This window comes from Ambystoma mexicanum, chromosome 8, assembly GCF_040938575.1.
Source record: "Ambystoma mexicanum isolate Mex_15411 chromosome 8, UKY_AmexF1_1, whole genome shotgun sequence".
Lineage (NCBI taxonomy): Eukaryota > Metazoa > Chordata > Amphibia > Caudata > Ambystomatidae > Ambystoma > Ambystoma mexicanum.
The window spans coordinates 1,698,848,913-1,698,868,162 of NC_090929.1; the positions used below are offsets into that span (position 1 = coordinate 1,698,848,913).

At 48.7% G+C, this 19,250-nt stretch overlaps 1 protein-coding gene across 1 annotated transcript in view; it reads left to right on the forward strand.

The window, feature by feature from the left end:
- Positions 1-19,250, forward strand: part of LOC138473470 (deleted in malignant brain tumors 1 protein-like) — a 170,820-nt gene that overhangs the window by 19,752 nt on the left and 131,818 nt on the right. The window contains exon 6 of the mRNA XM_069612116.1: positions 7,366-7,686. Within this exon, the coding sequence (XP_069468217.1) occupies positions 7,366-7,686 (321 nt within the window). The remainder of the gene's footprint in view (positions 1-7,365; positions 7,687-19,250) is intronic.

Genomic DNA, 19,250 nt, shown 5'->3' on the forward strand with positions numbered 1-19,250 from the left:
TAATTTACGGTGGCGTAATTAACTCCTTCCCCACTCCCATTATACCCTATGGGGCCGAAATGGGAATGGGGAAGGGTAAATGGGTCAATGGGGACTTACCGCCCCGCCGACCTCGGAATGGGGCGGTAAGTCCACCATCCGCCATGGCGTAAACGGACTTTACGCCATGGCGGAAAAGTCCGCCGATGGCGGAAAAAATCCGCCAGGGTCCTAATGAGGGCCAATGAGAGGGAGTACAGGGGGGGTAAAAAACCGAGAGAAGATGTAAATGTTTTGAACAGAGAGATTGAGAAGGGGAGTAGGGAGGGACAAGGGATGAAAGGTAAGGGGGGGCCTGACCATGATAATATTTGAAAATATTAATAAGGGAATGAAATTGAAGAAAAGAATCGAAAGGTTGAAGAGCCAAGTGGGGTAAGGTGAGAAGAGCGAAGGCCTACTAGAAGGGCTGAGTAATAGTCCAGTCGAGAGAACATTGAAGTGGAGATGAGTAGCTTAGTAGCATGGAAAGATAGAAAAGGTTGAATGTGACGAATGGTATAAACATAGTAGCGGCAGATGCAAGCAGTACTAGAAATGTGATTAGAGAAGGTTACGGATGAACCAAAAGTGACCCGAGGAGAGAATGGCGAGACCAGAGGCTAGGGACGCTCCGGTGGGGGAAGAGACATGGAAAAAAGAGAACTTCCTGTTTTAGAGTGGATAATATGAAAGAAACGAGAGGACATCCAAGACTGGACAGCAGAATGGCAGGCTGAGATGGTGGAATGATGGGAAATGGCAAAGGAAAGTAAGCTCTGGGAGTCATTGGCATGGAAGGAGTCAATAAGTGCAGATAGAGGAATAGTGTAGTGGAAATGGCCAAGGACAGTGCCTTGTGGGACACTGTAGAGAAGGGGACGGGGTGAAGTATGACCAGCTCAGGAAGCCGAGTAAGTGCAACTGGAAAGATAGGACCGGGAAACATTAAAAAACTGCATCAGAAAAGCCAAGAGACGTTAGAGCAGAAAGTAGTGTGTGGTGATCAACAGCATCAGATACAGCAGAGAGCTCAAGGAGGTTGTGAACTGATGAGTGTCTGCTGTGCCGTGCAGAAAAAGGACAAAGTAGTTTCAGTAGATTGGGCCGGGTGGAAACAGGAGTACGGATTGCTAAGTGCTCATAGAAGCCCAGAAGTAAAGTCCCAAACGATGCCAAGGTGGGAGGCTACTAGCTACCTGCTGGGGAAGAGGCTTCCCACGGGTGTGGTACACTGCCGCCAGGCAGTCGACCCTCAAGGGCACTGCCGAAGGGGGGGGGCTTACTGGTGTCGACTAGATATAGAGCCTGGAACCTGTGAGGTTCATGAGGCACCAGGCCACCAGTTTCAGTGGCAGTGGTAAGAGTCAGCAGCGAAGGGATTAAGTAAAACAGGAACACAAAGGTTTCAGAAGTTTCCAGAACTTAAGGAAGTTCAGCTCAAGTATAAGAGGAGCAAGAAAGCTTTTCGAAAAGAGACACACAAGCTGAAGACAGAGACATGCCTCCCACTCCCTGTTTCAAAAAGCGTTTGACAAGCACAGTATAACAGTTACAGCAGCAGAGGGCTCTAGCAGGGCAGTATTTAGGGGAACAAAGTTGGACATATTGTAGTCCTTGCAATTAGCAGGAGCCAATGTTCACATTTTCGAGCAGCAGCGTTAAAATCCCTAGGCTTCAGGCCAAGGATAAGTCTTGCAGCCCTATTCTATATTTTCCAAGGGAGGGCATAGAGATCAAAGGGGGAGGTTAAGAAGAGGCTGTTGCAGTAGTCTAGCACACACAAGACCAGGGCTCTACATATGTTCAGCTTCTGGGGAAAAGTGATGAACGATACAATGCCTGGAAGAAGGTCAAACTCAAAGCATGGGCTTTTTTTACAAACTTCAAAATGTAAGTAAAAAAGGAGTTTTTTTTCCTCCCAGGATGGTGAAATTAGAGGGCCCGAAGACAGCGGCCAGAGGGTATGAAAAGAAACATTGCACAGGTGTCCCAGTAAGAAAGATCTCCGTCTTACTGGCATTGAGGCAGCGATTGTTAGCTGCACACAATGCCTCGATGAAGATCACACAATCAGGGATAAAAAACAAGGAGAACAAATTAGTTCAGGGAAGTTTAAGGAAAGCTGTGTGTCATTAACATAACACTGGAAATGAGACAAATGAAAGACATCAGGTGAGCCAGAGGGATGATCTAGATGTGGAAGAGCCACAATCATAGCATAAAACCCTGGGGTACTCTGCAGGTACACAGTGAGGTGGTGCAGTACAAACAGCCCAGTTGCAGCTGGTAAAGACGGTCACAGAGGAAAACAACACAGCCAGTCCAGTGCTCGCTGCATAATGCTAATGGTATCGTGTAACCGTTTAATGAGTTAATAATTGTTGACCGTGTCCAAGGCGGAAGAGACATCAAGGAGCACTGTCCTGGATTGTACTACACTCATAAATACAATATACACTTTAATGATACCATTCCACCATATTACAAATACTGCATACCCCCCATACAGTACCTATAATTACTATTCACATATTACTATGCTATGTGTTGCCAGTTGCCACAACCACCACAATAGAATTAAACCATATACGTACGTACCTTCAAATAGCAAAACTCACCCAGAACCCCCTGCCATCTCCATAATGTCCACGGACAATATCAATGGACTGCGGACTAGGCGGGCCCTGCACACCCTTTTTCACCTATATAAACAGCTCCATATCATCTTTATTCCACTCCCCCATCTTTTCCACACCCTCTTTCAGCCACCAAATAACTCCAAATGTGTTTTGCAAACTGTTCACAGCAATGTCCGCAGACTACTACAGCAACTGCACGCCCTTTTTCCACTTATAAAAACAGCCCCATATCATCTTTATTCCACCCACCACCCTTTCCAGCCCCTCTTTTGGCCCCAAATAACCCCAAATGTTTTTTCAAAACTTTTTCCCACCCCGTTAGCCACAGACACCGGCGGCTGTCCGTGGGTCCAACATGGCGACCGTTTAAAAAAATATAACACACCTCACGCTTTTCACCATCAAATAAGTGGTTGCTTCCGATGACAGAGGACATCACGCCGGACCCTGTTTGGTACAGGGGGGTGTCTGTGGACATAGTAGGGAAGTGAGTCCGAGGAACGGACCTAGACATCACACATATTTTCTTTACGTACTGTTTGGCCGTTTTTAAAAGGAACTACAGGACAGAATTGCACCAAATTTACAAACGCACGCTTTCAGGACTAAGCCGCCGCTCCCAGTGCAAATTTGGGGAAAATCCATCCAGTGGTTTGGGCTGTAGGCATGAGCAATTTTTCTTTTCCATTGCCTCTATGAGAATTTCCACACATTTTGGGCCCCCCCCTATAACTTTGCCCACCTTGACAAAACCACACCAAACTTTGCAGAATTATTTTGAGGGTGGGCATATACTTTATTTGCAATGTTTGGTCAGGATTCATCCAGGTGGGGTGAAGTTATATGCCGCACAAACAGTGCTCTATCTATGAGTTGAGCAACTTAACCATAACTACAAGGCCGCTACCTCAGGCCGTGGAATATATGCCTGGGTTCTAGCTCTGTCTATCCATTTCAGGGGTGGGTTCTTAGTGTTTTGACTGGGGTTTAAGCCTAGTACATATTTCCATAGAACCTTCTTTGTAAATTGCTTTTATTTTGGCATTTACCATGCTATTGCTGTTCAGAAGCTTCTGGTTACGCAAAGCCCATGCCACCAGTATAGAGAAGGAGCGGTGCCATTCACTAGGTAGACAATGCCCATTAGATAACTATTCTGCACTTTGCAATGTATGACAATCTGACATGTTGTTGTTATTCTTTTCCAGGGGCAGTTACATCAACTACACCATCAACACCACAAGCAGGTAAGAGCAGCCACACACTCTGTTTGTTCAATAGTGCAAATGAAACAGGGGTAGGATTGGGATTGGATTAAAATAAAATCAGAGAATGGATATGAGTATGGCATTGTGGGGAAGCTTCTATTGGCTCTACCTATTTTACCTTCATGACTTATCCACCACTGCACCCATCTGTAGTACAGGTGTTGGCAAAGTGCCTAGAAGCCTTTGCTTTCCCTTGTACTTCTTCGGTCCAGAATCAGACTTTGTCCCAGTTGGTTTCAACCAATAACAGGCAAATATTTGCCTACCAAGATAAAGACCTAGAAATCAAGAGCAGAAAGTGTAAATTAGAGGAGCCTGGGGCACCCTGGCAGCACCACATAAGCCAATAAGCCCACATAGATGGATGAGGCCAGTGTTAGTTAATGAGACAGACCTCTGCCAAAAAGTCCTAGTTTTAAGGAATTTCGCAATGGTAAACTCCAAAAGCAGGCTGAGAAGGTAGGAGTTTGCATTGCATTCAAGAGAGGCTTTTCTAAGCAAAGCCTGAGCATTACAGCAGGAAATGTTCATGTTCCCACCAAATTTCTTTAAAACATGAAGTGATTTCATAAGGAGCAGCCTAATGTGTATCCCATGACGGATAGGGTTTGGCTGGCCAACAGAGCCGTGGGGTGGGGGGATGGGTGGTCCTGGTCAAATGGATGGATTCAAGTTATGGTTTGGGGGCCTAGAAGGTGATTTCAAGGAGCTATTTTTTCTGTGGTCATGGGTGCTTGAGTGAATAAGAGTACAGTAGAAGTATCTTGTAAAAACACAACCATGCAGATTGGTGCTGATGGCTTTCTGCAGGCTTCTGTAGAATCAGACTCCTGTTCTTTATCACACTATGGGTGCTGTTCTGGGTGCTTGCAAGGATGCAGGACACCTGTGGGCTAGCAGCCACACTTCACACCAGTACATGTGATTGCAGTGTCACAGCCAGGACCTTTCTCCTCAGAAGATTCGGCTGCTTGAGATTTCTGAAGCAAACAGTAACATATGATGTTATTCAGCAGTCACCAATCTTGGGGACACCTGAAGACACCCAACTGCCGGTGCTCCAGGTAGATGCACTGCTCCTTCCCTTCAACACCAGGAATTCTGCCCCTGTCAAGAAGCCTGGGGAGACGTGTGACTGTCCTGGAAGGCTACACTTGCCGCCCTGTCTTTCCTGTATCGTTCCTCGACAGAGTGTGTCTAATTCACTGAAAGAAGCATGGCAGCGGATGGAGATCCCTAGGTACTAATCACAGAGGTGAAAATGAAGTGCAAACACATAGGAGGACCTTATGGGTTCCTGACAGTATGACATCAGTACCTGCTTTAATGAAGCCGAGAGCAAGTTGGTGCACAATTGTGAGATGAAATTTCTCTCTTGGAAAACAGCCTTCAGTGTGGCCATCATGTCCGCCAGAAGAACTCTGGAACTCCAAGCTCTGTTCGTCAGTCTAGAATCAACAATAAAACAAACACACCGTACCAACCACTAACCTTCCCCACTCCTCGCTCCACTCCAGCATACTCCACACTTTCCTCACATGATCTAACGGGCCAGTCTCACCTCACACAAACACACAACCCACACATCCACCATAAGAACTAAGTACCGCAAACAAACATCCCAGTCACTGGACATTGACCTTCCAGACACAATAACCCCAATGCGCACAATCCAAACACACCTAGAAAGCCGACTCGCACAGACACCAGTTTCTCCTGGTTCTACAAGCACCAACAAGCAAGCACAACTTCTATCCCACACCCTCTTCCCTCACTAACCTACCCAAACCACCTTCTTGCAGAACCACATAGCAGAACATCAGCCATATTCCGAGTTCCATAGAGGAAGAGTAATCCTCAAGCCTCACCTGAAATTCCAACTCAAAGTTATTACAAAATATGCGCTTGACGGGTCCATCTCTCTGAAGGCTTTCTTCAAAGACCACTGAACTCCGGCGGGACCCACATTGGCCTCCTATGACTTGTTTTGCATGTTAAAATTGTACATGCAATGCACACTCCCTTTCAGTCAATCACGTCATCTGTTTGGTGCCTTTGGTAGTCCTCCTCTGTGCTTCGGCGCAGGCTTCTGTTTCTTGCTCTCCGGCTGGATCTTCCTCTCTCTGTGTGGGTCTCAGGCCCTTTAGGTTGTTCCCTGAAAGGCAATGGGAAACTCCACTAGTTCCTCTAATTATTCTACTGTTCAACTCCCATAAAGCCAACACACACTTGGGATTCTTTGTTAAATGGATTCCTTGCCCCCATAAGGGGGTAACCCCCAGCAGGATTCCGCTTGCCCTTTTCGCACAGGGGCTGCTAGGTTTAGTGGGCTCACCTCCCTAGTCCCAAAGGCGGTGGCTCCTCTTGGGGAGAGGGGACGAATTCCTGGGATTCACCACATTTGGGAAGCTGTTGAGGATGCGACTGTCTGTGGATGGGGTGTGGCAGTGAGGCAGTGAGCTTGTGTCTGCCTCCAGTGAAGGCTCCAGGTTGGGATGTGTTGGGATTTCTAATGTGGTGAGGTATGTGGAAAAGATGGTATTTGAGATGAAGGGCCTCATTACAAATTTGGCGGTGCAGGAAAAAAGTGGCAGTAATTCTGTTGTGGCCACTGTTCCCATACTGCGAGGGATGGAGGATTTACCTCCAGGCCCCAACTGGAGGTAACTCCGACCCTGACCGGAAAAGCACTGACGCTATTACTGGCACTGATGTTATCGGTGCCGTAATACCGGCAATTCCCGCCATGGAGTCCTATGAAACTCCAGGGAATGGGGAATACCCACCCTTACTGGCACTTGGAATATGCCAGTAATTCTGACATTCCAAGTGCCGGTAACAGTAATACTGTTTGCCGGTATCCTGCTGAATCTACCGGCAGGATACCGGCAAACTTATAATGGCCCTCAAAGTCTTTTAATTGTGTGTTATTGCTTATGTAATGTTTTCTAATCAGAGGTGCTGACATGTATATCTTTTATGATGCATAAGCAAAGGTTTTCTGTAGGGGACTTTCAGAATGAAATGCATGGCAATTAGATTTGTTTAATTTAGGGTGGGATTTTGGAATATATATGTTTAAGTTTGTGTTGCCAGTTGCACGTGTCACTTGGTCGTGGGCCATTAATAACTGTATTGCAGTATCCTATTTGGGGTGCAACTATAACGTGCACACTGCTTCAGGTCCCTACACAAACCCTACTAAAATGCAGCACAAACAGTGAATGCGACTTTACTAAATGTCATCCTGTGAAACTAATCTCACAAATAGAGTGGCTAGAAAAGGCTGTAAGGCTAAGCCAATCAGAGCAAGCAAAATGTATTTCTAGTCCCAACACGCTGGCAGAACTACGTATCACTTTACAGACCTTTCTTCTTCCTTCTTTGCTGTTTGCTATCCATTTGCGAATCTCCAAATATTGTTTCTGTTTCCCTAGCACCTCAAGAACTGGACTTGCGCCTGGCGAATGGAGGACAAATTTGTGCCGGCCGCATTGAGATTTATTATGAAGGCGCGTGGGGGACAGTGTGCGATGATTTCTGGAGCAAAGCAAATTCACAAGTCATCTGCAGACAGCTTGGCTGTGGGACTGTCATTGCATCTCCTGGAGGGGCCTTCTTCGGCCAGGGTTCTGGAAGCATCCTTCTGGACGATGTGCTCTGCAAAGGACAAGAGGTGCACTTGTGGGACTGCCCCAACCGAGGATGGAATGTCAACAACTGCGACCATAACAATGATGCTGGGGTTGTGTGTTCAGGTAATTCTTTCACATTTTATGAACAGCCATGTCAAGCGAATGCTTGCTGGATTAGCTATTCTCTCAAGGTGGTGTTTTGAGCAGCCTATGGCTTACAATGGAGCTTTTTTTGTGGGTTCTGAAAGACAGGAAGTTTCTCACTATCAGGTGGCAAGACTTTGGCCATCATTAGAAGTAAGCCGGTCTGGAAATAATGTGCTGGTAACAACATTATCAGCACCTTTTCCTGCCCGGCTCACTCTGAGTCTGCCGGTAGGGGCTGTGAACTACCGGCAGGCCCGACCCCTACCAGTCACATGGGACTCCATGGGAATGGGAACTTAGCGTTCCCCCACCACCCATACTATCCCAGTATTACCGGTATATCGGGCAGCGGAAACGGTAAGCCAAAGTTGCTGGTAGGCCCCTAGTACTACCGCCAGCTTACCAGCAACCTCATTATGAAGGCCAAAATAACAATAAAAGCAGGTACAGGTGGAATATTCACTACCTGAGCCCAATTCTAGCAGAAAATCTGAGATCACTGTGAACTCTCTAGGTCAAGTTATAACGCTTTGTAAACGTTTGACCTAGATTACCTCTGAAGCCAGTGAAGGAAAATGAGCATGACAGACTGGCTAGCAGTGTACTTTAAAGAGTTTTTATTTTATTTTGTGAAACAAAAGAAGACGATTTCCCTGGAGGCTCCACTGCTAAAAAGTAGTGTGAGTGGCTACACCTAAGCTGACTTCAGACTCAGTGGGCCTCATTATAAGTGTTGCAATAAGGCAACAACGGCGCTGGTAGGGCTACTGGTACCGTTGTTACCTCGCCACAACAATCGAGTTCTGCTTGCGGGGCCGCTCTGTATGCCTGGTCAGACCAGACGTGCAGAGCGGCACCTGCTAGCAGAACAGGATGCTAACAACGGCCCGTTATTAACGGGACCGTTGTTAGCATCCTCCCCATTCCCATTGAGCCCTTTGGGGGTTCAAATGGGAATGGGGACATACAGGGTCTGGGTCCCGCGAATGGGAATTACTGGCCCTCAAAGGTCGGAATGGCCCAGTAATTCCCATTTTTCGGGACCCAGACCCGGGTTTGGGGGTAGCCATGCCGCTAAAAACGGCATAGCTACCTCCAAACTCGTAATGAGGCCCAGTGGGTGGGCGTTCGTATAGTGGATACATACATCTGCTGTGCACCTTTCTAAAGACACGCCAGCAGCTGAAATATGAACTGAACACATTTCAGATACAAAAGTATCATGTAATTTTAAATGCGCAAATTCAAACTGTGTAAGCACTTCTCTTGTAGTGTCATTTCACGAGCTAATGTGGCTCTAGGTAGATAGGCTAAAGTACAGACATAGGACTCCATGGAGGGGATTGACGGTATTACTGGTACCCGTAATAGCATCAGTGTCCTGCTGGTGGGGGCATGACTTACCTCCCACTCTTGGCTGGAGGTAAATCAGTGACCCTCACCGACAAACTTGCAGTTTTGCACTGCAGTAACAGTGCCAGTCACGTAATTAGATGCATTTTTACCAGCATTTTTCCCTCACCGTAAAACCTGCAATGAGGTCCTTTGTATTTGTATTCTATTGATATTTACAGCACTTTCAATAAAGTGCTGTAAATGGTTTACAAAAAAAGAGTACAAAATAAGTAAAAATTTAGCTGACAAGAATGGTAAATTTAGTTGCCAGAAAGAGAGTGTCAAGAAAATGAGCTTTTAACCCAGTATGAAAGGAATGAGAGGAGCAGATATCAGGTGAAAGTGAGTTCCACACTTTAGGGGCAAGAAGAGAAAAAGAGTGACAATGAGAGGGAGTACAGGGGGGGTGGGGAACCGAGAGAAGATGTACATTTTTTGAACAGAGAGATCGAGAATTGGAATGGGGAGGGACAAGCGATGAAATGTAAGAGGGGCCTGACCATGATAATATTTGAAAATATTAATAAGGGAATGAAATTGAAGAAAAGAATCGAAAGGTTGAAGAGAAAGTGGGGTAAGGTGAGAAGAGCAAAGGCCTACTAGAAGAGCTGAGCAATAGTCCAGTTGAGAGAACATTGAAGTGAAGATAAGTAGCTTAGTAGAATGGAAAGATAGAAAAGGTTGAATGTGACGAATGGTATAAACATAGTATCGGCAGATGCAAGCAGTAGTAGAAATGCGAAGAGAGGAGGTTACGGATGAACCAAAAGTGACCCGAGGAAAAAGAAAGGAGGGAGGGATTGCAAGAGCAGAGGCTAGGGACGCTGCGGTGGGGGAAGAGGCATGGAAAAAAGAGAACTTCCGGTTTTAGAGTGGATAATATGAAAGAAATGAGAGGACATCCAAGACTGGACAGCAGAATGGCAGGCTGAGATGGTGGAATGATGGGAAATGGAAAATGAAAATAAGCTCTGGGAGTCATTGGCATAGAAGGAGTCAATAAGTGCAGATAGAGGAAGAGTGTAGTGTAAATGGCCAAGGACAGTGCCTTGTGGGACACCGTAGAAAAGGGGACGGGGTGGAGAAGTATGACCAGCTCAGGAAGCCGAGTAAGTGCGACTGGAAAGATAGGACCGGGAAACATTAAAAAACTGCATCAGAAAAGCCAAGAGACGTTAGAGCAGAAAGTAGTGTGGGGTGATCAACAGCATCAAATACAGCAGAGAGCTCAAGGAGGTTGAGAACTGATGAGTGTCTGCTGTGCCGGGCAGAAAAAGGACAAAGTAGTTTCAGTAGATTGGGCTGGGTGGAAACCAGATTGGAGCGATGAGAGAAGGGAATCAGAGTTAAGGTAAAGAGAGACTTGGGAGTAGACAGCTCTTTCTAAGAGTTTAGTGACAAAGGAAATAGGATAAAAATTAGAGGAATTAGAGGGGTCAAGAGAGGGTTTCTTTAGAATGGGATAATTGCTGCATGTTTAAAGTGGGGTAGGAAAATTAGAGGCAGCTAGGAAAAGGTTGAGAAGAGACGTAAGATAAGGAATTATAGAAGGATAAATGACCTGAATGAGGGATGAGGGAATAGGGTCAGGAGGAGAAGCATTGGGGTGGGTGCGAGAAAGGAGAGAGGCAGTTTCTGAATCTGAGTAGTGAGAAAGAAGATAGTGATGACACAATAGGTTGACTAGGGTAAGCAACGGTAAATAGGGATGAGGAGAAGAAGGATGGGGAAAAGAGGAGCAGAGTGTAGAAACTTTAGAAATAAAGTCATCTGCAAAGTCTGTGGAAGAGAGATTAGAGGAAATAGAAGGATCAGGGGGAGAGGGAGTTCATTTTCTTAAGTAGCTGAATATGGCAGCTGGGAAGCTGGGAGGGAGAAGTGGATACAGATGAGAAGTAAGATTGTGTGGAACGGAAAATTAAAGAGGCATCGGAGGAGTGCAATGTAGAGAGGCGGGTAAGATTAGAAGAGTCACAAGTTTTCTTCCAGCACCATTTTGATTTACAAAGAGAGAATGGAGAGAAGAAAATAACCTTGATTGCCAGTGTATACAGGAAGGGAAGAAGGGGCGACAATGGGGATTGGAATCCAGATTGAAAAGAAGACTATTATGCCAAGTGGACGCAGGTTGCTCAGAAGAGAGACTGGAAAATTGGTTGTTAGAAGGTGAAGTAGGGGAGAACAAATGAGTAGTGGATATATGAAGAATAAAGTCACAAAGAAAAAAAAAAGAGGAGGAAGGAAGAATAAAAGAGATGAACGTCCAGATGCTTTTAAAAACCAGAAAGAGGAACCTGGGATCTATATGATAAGAAAATACATAAAATGCGAAGAAAGAGGATTGGGTGCAGGGGAAGATGCTGACCAAGAAGAACAGTAAATGATGCCGACACTCTTACCACGAAGCTGAAGGGTGTGAGAATATTTTGTAGTTACAGAGGAAAGAAATTCGGGGATAGAGGTAATAGAAGTAGTAAGCCACATTTCCATCAAGCAAAGAAATTTTAAATTAAGATGAAAGAAGAGATCTAGAGGCCGACATAAATACCAAGCCAAGGGGAAGAAGAAGTAGTGCGGTAGGTAAGATTCACATGATTGAGAAGACTAGGTCTGGTCGATCGAAGAACTGGGATAGGAATAGGAGAGGGCATGAAAAAAGAAAGTAGAAAATAGAAGGTCGGACATATTGTAGAGGATGTGTGGAGATTCCCTACTATGACCAGCAAATAGTTGCTACAGGAGAGGAAGTATAGCTAGAGGAATGCAGTGAAGATATTTTCAGTAGGAGTTATAGGAGGCTGGCACACTGGTGCAAACGGAGTAAATAACGCCCTTTTGATGGGTCTCCCTTTGATGAGGACGTAGAGGGCAAGAACACCCTCTGGAAGGTGGAGGTTAGGGCGTATGAATGTCATGTGAACTGTCACATGACAGGCCGTGTTGGAGAGGTGGCAGCTCTGGAGAGGCAGCAGCAGGTGAAGGTGCAGGGGAGGGCCAATCACGGCAATGTTGTTGTGTTGTGAGGATTCATAGATGGCAACCGTGGCTCCCTTGGATAGGAGCATAGGCAGTCTGTGGACCAGCAGAGTCCAGTGGGAGGATGTCCAGGTGTGGGTCACGTGAACTGCACATGACATGCCACATTGCCGAGGCGGCGGCTCCAAAGAGGCAGCAGCAGGTTAGGATGTAGGGCAGGTCCAAGTGTGGCAAACCCACATTGTTATGGGGGCATGGGCATAATTTTAGGGAGGGACAGGAGTGTTTGTCCCCCCCAACTTTCATGGCTCACCATACTGCCCCCATTCATTTGGCTGGAGCACCTTTTCTTCAGATGTCATGCCCCCCCCAACATTTTCAGCAAAGTTACTCCACTGTATGGGGGTTCCCCAGGCAGCAACCCTGGCTCTGTTGGGAGTTTACCTGATGTTAGAGGAGCATGGGTTCTTTTCCTGGGAGGGACTAGGAAGACCCGGTCTGAACAGGTCCAAACAGAAATTACCCTTTTCCTCGTCTGCCCTTCATTTCAGATGCCAGCACTAAGCAGATAGGAGAGGCTTACATCACGTGACCAAGAACCACTGTTGTAGGGATGGAGGAATGTTTAGGGAGGATGGGGAGGTGGGAAAGGCAGGGAAAAAGGAGAATTTCTGCTTTAGAGGGGTACGATTATTATTACTATTATTATTGGTAAAGTATTTATTGAATTTGGACCTATCTTCATAAAGCAAATGAGTGCTTTACAATCATAGGGGAAAGAACACAGTGAAGGAAACAGTGAAAAAAAAGCGGGGAGCTAACAGGGGCGGGTGGGCAATTGGCAGCATGGGGGGAAGACAGTGGGGAGCAGTAAGAAATGCGTTGTTTATTAGCACCTCGCTAAGATAAAAGAATATACTCCTACGTCCCGTCCCCTTTCCTCCATACTTGTGGGACATCTCTCCGTCCTGTCGGACGGGACCGGAGCACTTTGTAAAAAGCATCCACATTTTTTTCAAAAATGTGTCCCTCCTCTCTTTCCTGCGTGGGGCCCGGCATGCGGCCGTAACGCCGCCCTCCTTGGCTCCGCCCCGTGCATCGCCCATCAGTCCTTTTCTCTGCTCGATCGGGGCCGGACGCACTTGCATCCTCGGAAGATTTTCTTCCCTTTTTTCCTCTCTGGCTCTCGCTAGCGTTCGTTTACTAGTCTGTCTATGTCTTTCAAATGAGACTTTCCAGATTGTTCATCGTGACACCGTCGCTTCGCGAGGGCGGATCCCCATCCTCTTTGTTTAGAGTATTTGGGTCCGGGACACCGTTGGGACTCCTGTTTTTACTGTGACTCCCTTTCGGTCCGGGCACTTCAACGTCGGTTGGAGCGGTGGGAGGAGGTGTTCCGACAAACTCCTTCGCATTTTCAGGAGTTCATCGACGAGAAGAAAAAACGCCCAGTAAGTTCTTTACTTTTCAGAGCACCCCGACCGGGGGATACCTTCCCGGGTTCCTCTCGGTCCGGGAGGGGCATTGATCGCTCTGTTACCGGGGTTCGCCCTGAGGTGCCCGTTGGGCCTAATAATTCTACCAGAGTTTTCTCTGAGGGTCTCCGTAAGGGGCCTGTGAACACCGGAGTACGCTCCGAGGACCCTCCTGTGGGGGCTGTTTGTAGACCCAGTTCTACTGAGTCGTGAGGTACCGGAGTTCGCTTTGAGGCCTCTCTGTTGGCTTCCATCAAAAACAAAACCGGGGTGCGCCCCGAGGCCTTGGCTGGGCTTGTAGTTACCGAATGGATGTTCGAGGCCCACGCAGAAAAGGCTTTTACTGGGCCTGGGTCCGAGGTCCCTCGTACAGAGGCTAAAGCTACCAACAGTTCTGAGAGGCCGTTCAAGGCTTTGTCGGTGAAAGCGCACCTTTCCCGCTCTTGTGGTGACACCAGATCTGTTGAGGGGGCAAAGAAGCAAAGTTCTTCTTTTACCGGCAGTGCCGAGGACCTTGCTTCAAAAGCTCAGTTGGTAGTTGGTATGCCACAAAAACATTCCAGGCCTCATAGTACCGGCTCGGCCAAGGTTCCTTATGTTAAGGCTAAGATTAAGACCCCTCATCCATCGACGGGGACCCCTGCCTCTCTTCCTCACGTGCCGTAGTTCCCCTCAGATGAGGACAAAATGGCGCCCTTTCCCGCCACAACCACGGCGGCCATTTTAGGTGCTACCCCTACAACTACGCCATCGGCTTCTGGTGTAGGGCTCGGTCTCTTGGGTGAACCTAAGGTCCCTTGTGCGCATCCTTACCGGCCGGTTTATGATTGGAACGCCCGGATGCCTCTTCCGCACAATGTTTCGTTGCCCGCGGGGGCGGCTCCTTTGATTTATGTGGATACGTCGGTGGAGGGGCCGGTGTAGCACCGTTCCCCGTTACGTCCCTGGATTTGTCCTCCTCATGAGAGGCCTCCTCAGGTCCCGAAACAATCTCCTGAGGATGCCTTTTTCGGTAAATTTCAAGCGCTTATGCGCACCGACCCCATGAGGGAATATTTCAAAGGGCTTTTCAAGGAGATATGTCCACCGGCGCCTCCGGCTCCACCTGTTCCTCCGATGGTTCCGCCGGTGCCTCACTTGCCCCTGGTGCCCCCCCCTGCTCTCCCTTCTTTGCCTCCATTGTCCCCAGTGGACAAGGCAGTGCCTGATATGGCTCAGCAGGATCCTGACCTGTCAGATGACCCTCAAGGCGATCAGGACAACGAGGACCTTCCCCGCTCTATCACAGCCTTTCATGACCGGGTAGTGGACATGATGAGTTTCTCCGCAGGAGGGCGTGCTTTCTGGGGCGGTCACCCTGTTGCCTTTGGAGCGTACCGGCCTGTTCCTGCAGAAGGATGTTCTGGCCGAGGTCCGAAGAGTCTGGGAAAAGCCACACTCGGGACTTTTTGTCAATAAAGATTGACGCGAGGTACAGGCTGCATTCTTCGGAAGAGGTGGCCCTGTCGTCTTGTCCGCCTCCCTCCTCCACAGTGGTTGCTGCGGCCACCTTGCTGTCCAGGCCTGCAGCATCCTCTTCCATAACAGCTACTCAGGTTCTGGGAAAGGAGGACAAGCTCCTCGACTCCCTCGGGAGGAAAATCTTCGCCAACTCGGCCTTGCAGCTCAGGCAGACCTACGCCGAATTGATATTGGCGGGAGCTAACTGCGGATGTGGAAAGGTCTGTCGGAGTTTGAGGAGCACATCCCGGTTGAGAAGCTGGAAGATTTCAAAGGAGGCCTTTCCGGTGCCAGGGTCTTGGCCCAGGATCTCCTGGAGGCTGCAGCTCATCACGTAGACACATCGGCTCGGGGCCTGATGCTTGGGGTTGATACCTCACGGCAGGCGTGGCTGCATGCCACTAAATTTTCTAAGGAAGTGCAAGACAAGGTGTTGGACCTTCCATTTGATGGTAAGGAGCTTTTTCATTCTTCTACTGATGTAGAGCTCAACAAGGATAGCACTCAGATGGCTAAATCATTGTCTGTTCTGGTTAAAGCTCCTTTCAAATCCCAGAGACTGTTGTCGCAAAGTCGACCTTCCTCTGGGTTTAGGGGCTTCCTCGACCGCAAATCTCGCAGAGTGGATACTCCTGCTGGGAATAACAGCCGTAGACAACAGCGTATGCAGTGTTTCTCCCGCTCCTCAGCCTCCTCATCAGATTCAAGTGGCACCGCCACCGATACGCCTGCCAAATGAGGGTTTTCCGTGCTCGCACGAGACCCCGGTGGGAGGCGTGGCAGACCATCACAGAAGATAGATGGGTCTTGTCAGTCGCTCGAGCGGGCTTCCGCTTACCTTTACCCCCTACCCCACCCCTCAACCCTCCTTTTCAGCTGTCAGGCTCACCCTCCCTCAAGCCGAGGTTCAGAAACTTCTGGACCTCAGAGCTGTGGAACCCGTTCCCCTTGGGGAGCGAGGGGAGGGCTTCTACTCCCGGCTGTTTACAGTGCCCAAACCCAACCAGGCTGGCCTGCGCACCATCTTAGACCTTTCCCAGTTCAATCTTTTCCTACCCCAAGAGAAATTCAAGATGATCACGCCCTGCCAGATTCGCTCCTCTTTGCAGATGGGCGATTGGCTCAGCGTGGTGGATCTTCAGGATGCGTACATGCATATCCTGATTTGGAATCCACACAGGAGATACCTCCGCTTCTCTTTGGGAGAGGAGCACCTCCAGTTTCGGGTGCTTCCTTTTGGCCTCAGCTCGGCGCCGCGTGTCTTCACGAAGATGATGTCGGTGATTGCGGCCTATCTTCGTCTCCAGGTTATCCATGTGTATCCTTATTTGGACGACTGGCTCTTACGCAGCCCTTGTCCGTTGGCAGCAGCGGGCAACCTCCAGTCTCTCCTTCAGCTCCTGTTCCATCTTGGGCTGTCGGTGAACTGGCGGAAATCCTCCATGACGGTCTCACAGGACCTGATCTTCCTGGGTTTTCGTTGGAACACGATCGACTGCAGAGTGTATCTGACCGGGGACAGAATGGCGGATCTGTTGGCCACGTGTCAGATGTTTGCGCAGTCTGAGAGCATGTCGGCCTGGTGATTCCAGAGGCTCTGGGCCTCATGGGCTCATGTGTACTGGCTCTTCCTCTTGCTCGTCTCTAAATGAGACGGACCCAGATGGCTCTTCGGAATTCATGGCGTCAGGCAGTGGATCCGGATTCTATGCAGATAATGATTCCGGATTCCATGACAGTGGACCTGGATTGGTGGTCATCTCTCAGCAATTTGTCTGGGGGCGCGGGGTTTCAGGACCCGGTCCCCACGGTGATGATCACGACGGACTCCTCCCTCCTCGGGTGGGGTGCAACGTTAGATTTTCTTCAGGTCTCGGACCTCTGGTCGCCTCAGGACAAGCTCCTGCACATAAATCATTTGGAGCTTCTGGCGATCTTCCTAGCGCTCAGGGCGTTCAGACCGCTCATTGTCAACAAGGTAGTCCGCATAAGAACGGACAATGTGGTATCAATGTATTACATAAACAAGCAAGGGGGAACAAAGTCTCCCCCCCATCGTGGACCTGTCCATCCAGATTTGGGAGTGGGCCGTGCTTCATGGTGTCTGGCTGCTTGCAGTGCACATCCCGGGCCAGCTGAATGTTACAGCGGATGCCCTCAGCCGGCAGACAGTGGTCAGCTACGAGTGGGAGTTGAAGGCGGAGGTCCTCTCATGGATTTTCTCGCGTTGGGGCACACCGGAGGTGGACCTCTTCGCTACGGCGGTAAACAAGAAGCTTCCTCAGTATGCCTCCAGAGGGGGGCTGGGAGCCTCCTCTCTGGGGGATGCTCTCGAGATTCCATGGAACAACATGAGAGCTTACACCTTCCCGCCTCTGCCTCTAGTTCATCGAGCAATTTGGAAGTTGAAGAACTCTGTGATCTGTTCCTTTCTACTGATAGCCCCATGGTGGCCGGCCAGGTTTTGGTTCTCAGAACTTCAACACCTGTCGGTGTATCTGCCGATCAGGTTACCAGTAACTCCCGATCTTCTTCACCAAGGGGAACAACAGATGTGGCACCCCTCCCCACAATCGCTCAGCTTGGCGGCATGGTGCCTGAGGTCAAATCTTTAGAGCATCTGAGTTTGTCTGCGGATAACATGCGCATTATCCAGGCAGCCAGGAAACCCTCGACCAGATCTCAATACAGGAGTAAATGGCTCAGGTTCTGTCATTGGTGTTTGAAGAAGAAGTTGGATCCGAGGGTGGCCACGATTGACACGGTGCTGTCCTTCATGTCCTCCCTAGCAGAGTCAGGGGTTCATGTTCTGTCATGCAGGACTTATCTCTCAGCGGTTTCCGCTTACCTTTCTACAGACCTGCGCTCTTGGTCTCTAACTAACGCAGTGATGAAGAGGCATTTTGCTGGCTTGACACGCCTCTACCCTCCGGTTCGTAATCCTCTCCCGCCATGGGACCTAAATGTAGTCCTGACGGCGCTGTGCCATAAACCCTTTGAACCAATGGCTACGGTAGACCTCAAGTACTTGTCTTGGAAAGTGTCCTTTCCGGTCGCCGTTACATCAGCGAGGAGAGTGAGTGAGCTCCAGGCATTGTAGGTGGAGCATCCTTTCTTGGTCTTTCACAAGGGCAAGGTTGTCCTTCGGACAAACCCGGCTTTCCGGTCTATTTTCCGAACCCTGCCTCAGAGACTGAAAGAGTTCTACACTGTCTTAATGTCCGAAGAGCTCTTAAGTTCTACCTGGACAGGACTTCCGAGCTTAGGAGTTCTTCTCAACTTTTTGTGACCTTCGATAACCCTCAGGGCAAGCCGGCGTCTAAGGCAACTATTTCCAGGTGGATTGCCACCTGCATCACGGAGTCTTTCACCGTCCAAAGGCTGAAACCTCCTAAAGGTATCCATGCACACCTGGTGCGGGGCAAGGCAGCCGCGGTTGCTTTTCAGAAATATGTTCCCTCGGAGTCCATCGCTAGGGCAGCTACTTGGGCCTCCCCATCTGCTTTCTGTAACCATTACTGTCTCGACATGAGCTCTAGAGCTGACGCTCAGTTTGGTCAGGCTGTGCTGAAGAACCTGTTTCAGTAAGGGGTATTTCCATCCACCCGTAGTTCCTGTAAGGAGTGCTTGGGAATCTCCCACAAGTATGGAGGAAAGAGGACGGGACATAGGAGTATTACCAGGTTACTCACCCTAGTGACCACATTACTCCTAGTCCATAGTCCCCTTTCCTCCATACGCCCGCCCGCTATCCCCTCTAATAAGGTTCCTCTGTTATTGCTAATGGGTCTTTGACCCGGCGATAGAAAATTACTGATGGGCGATGCGCGGTGCGGAGCCAAGGTGGGCAGGGTTACGGCCGCGTGCCGGGCCCCGCGCAGGAAAGAGAGGAGGGACACATTTTTTAAAAGAATTTGGATGCTTTTTACAAAGTGCTTCGGTCCCGTCCCACAGTGTTAGGGAGAATTCTCTGTTTAGGCTGAATTTCCTAACCTAGTGAGTCCCCCAGCAGCTTTGCTGGATTTCTGGAGTTTGTTTTGTTCTCCTTCCAAGAGTGAGACTCTTTTCCTCACACTCTTGGACATGATTTGAGGGGTTCCTTTGACAGTTAATGTGTTTTATGGGCTATGGGGTCTTTTACCCCATAGGGTCTCATGTGTTTTTATTATGTGTGTTACACAGCACCCTCCGTGC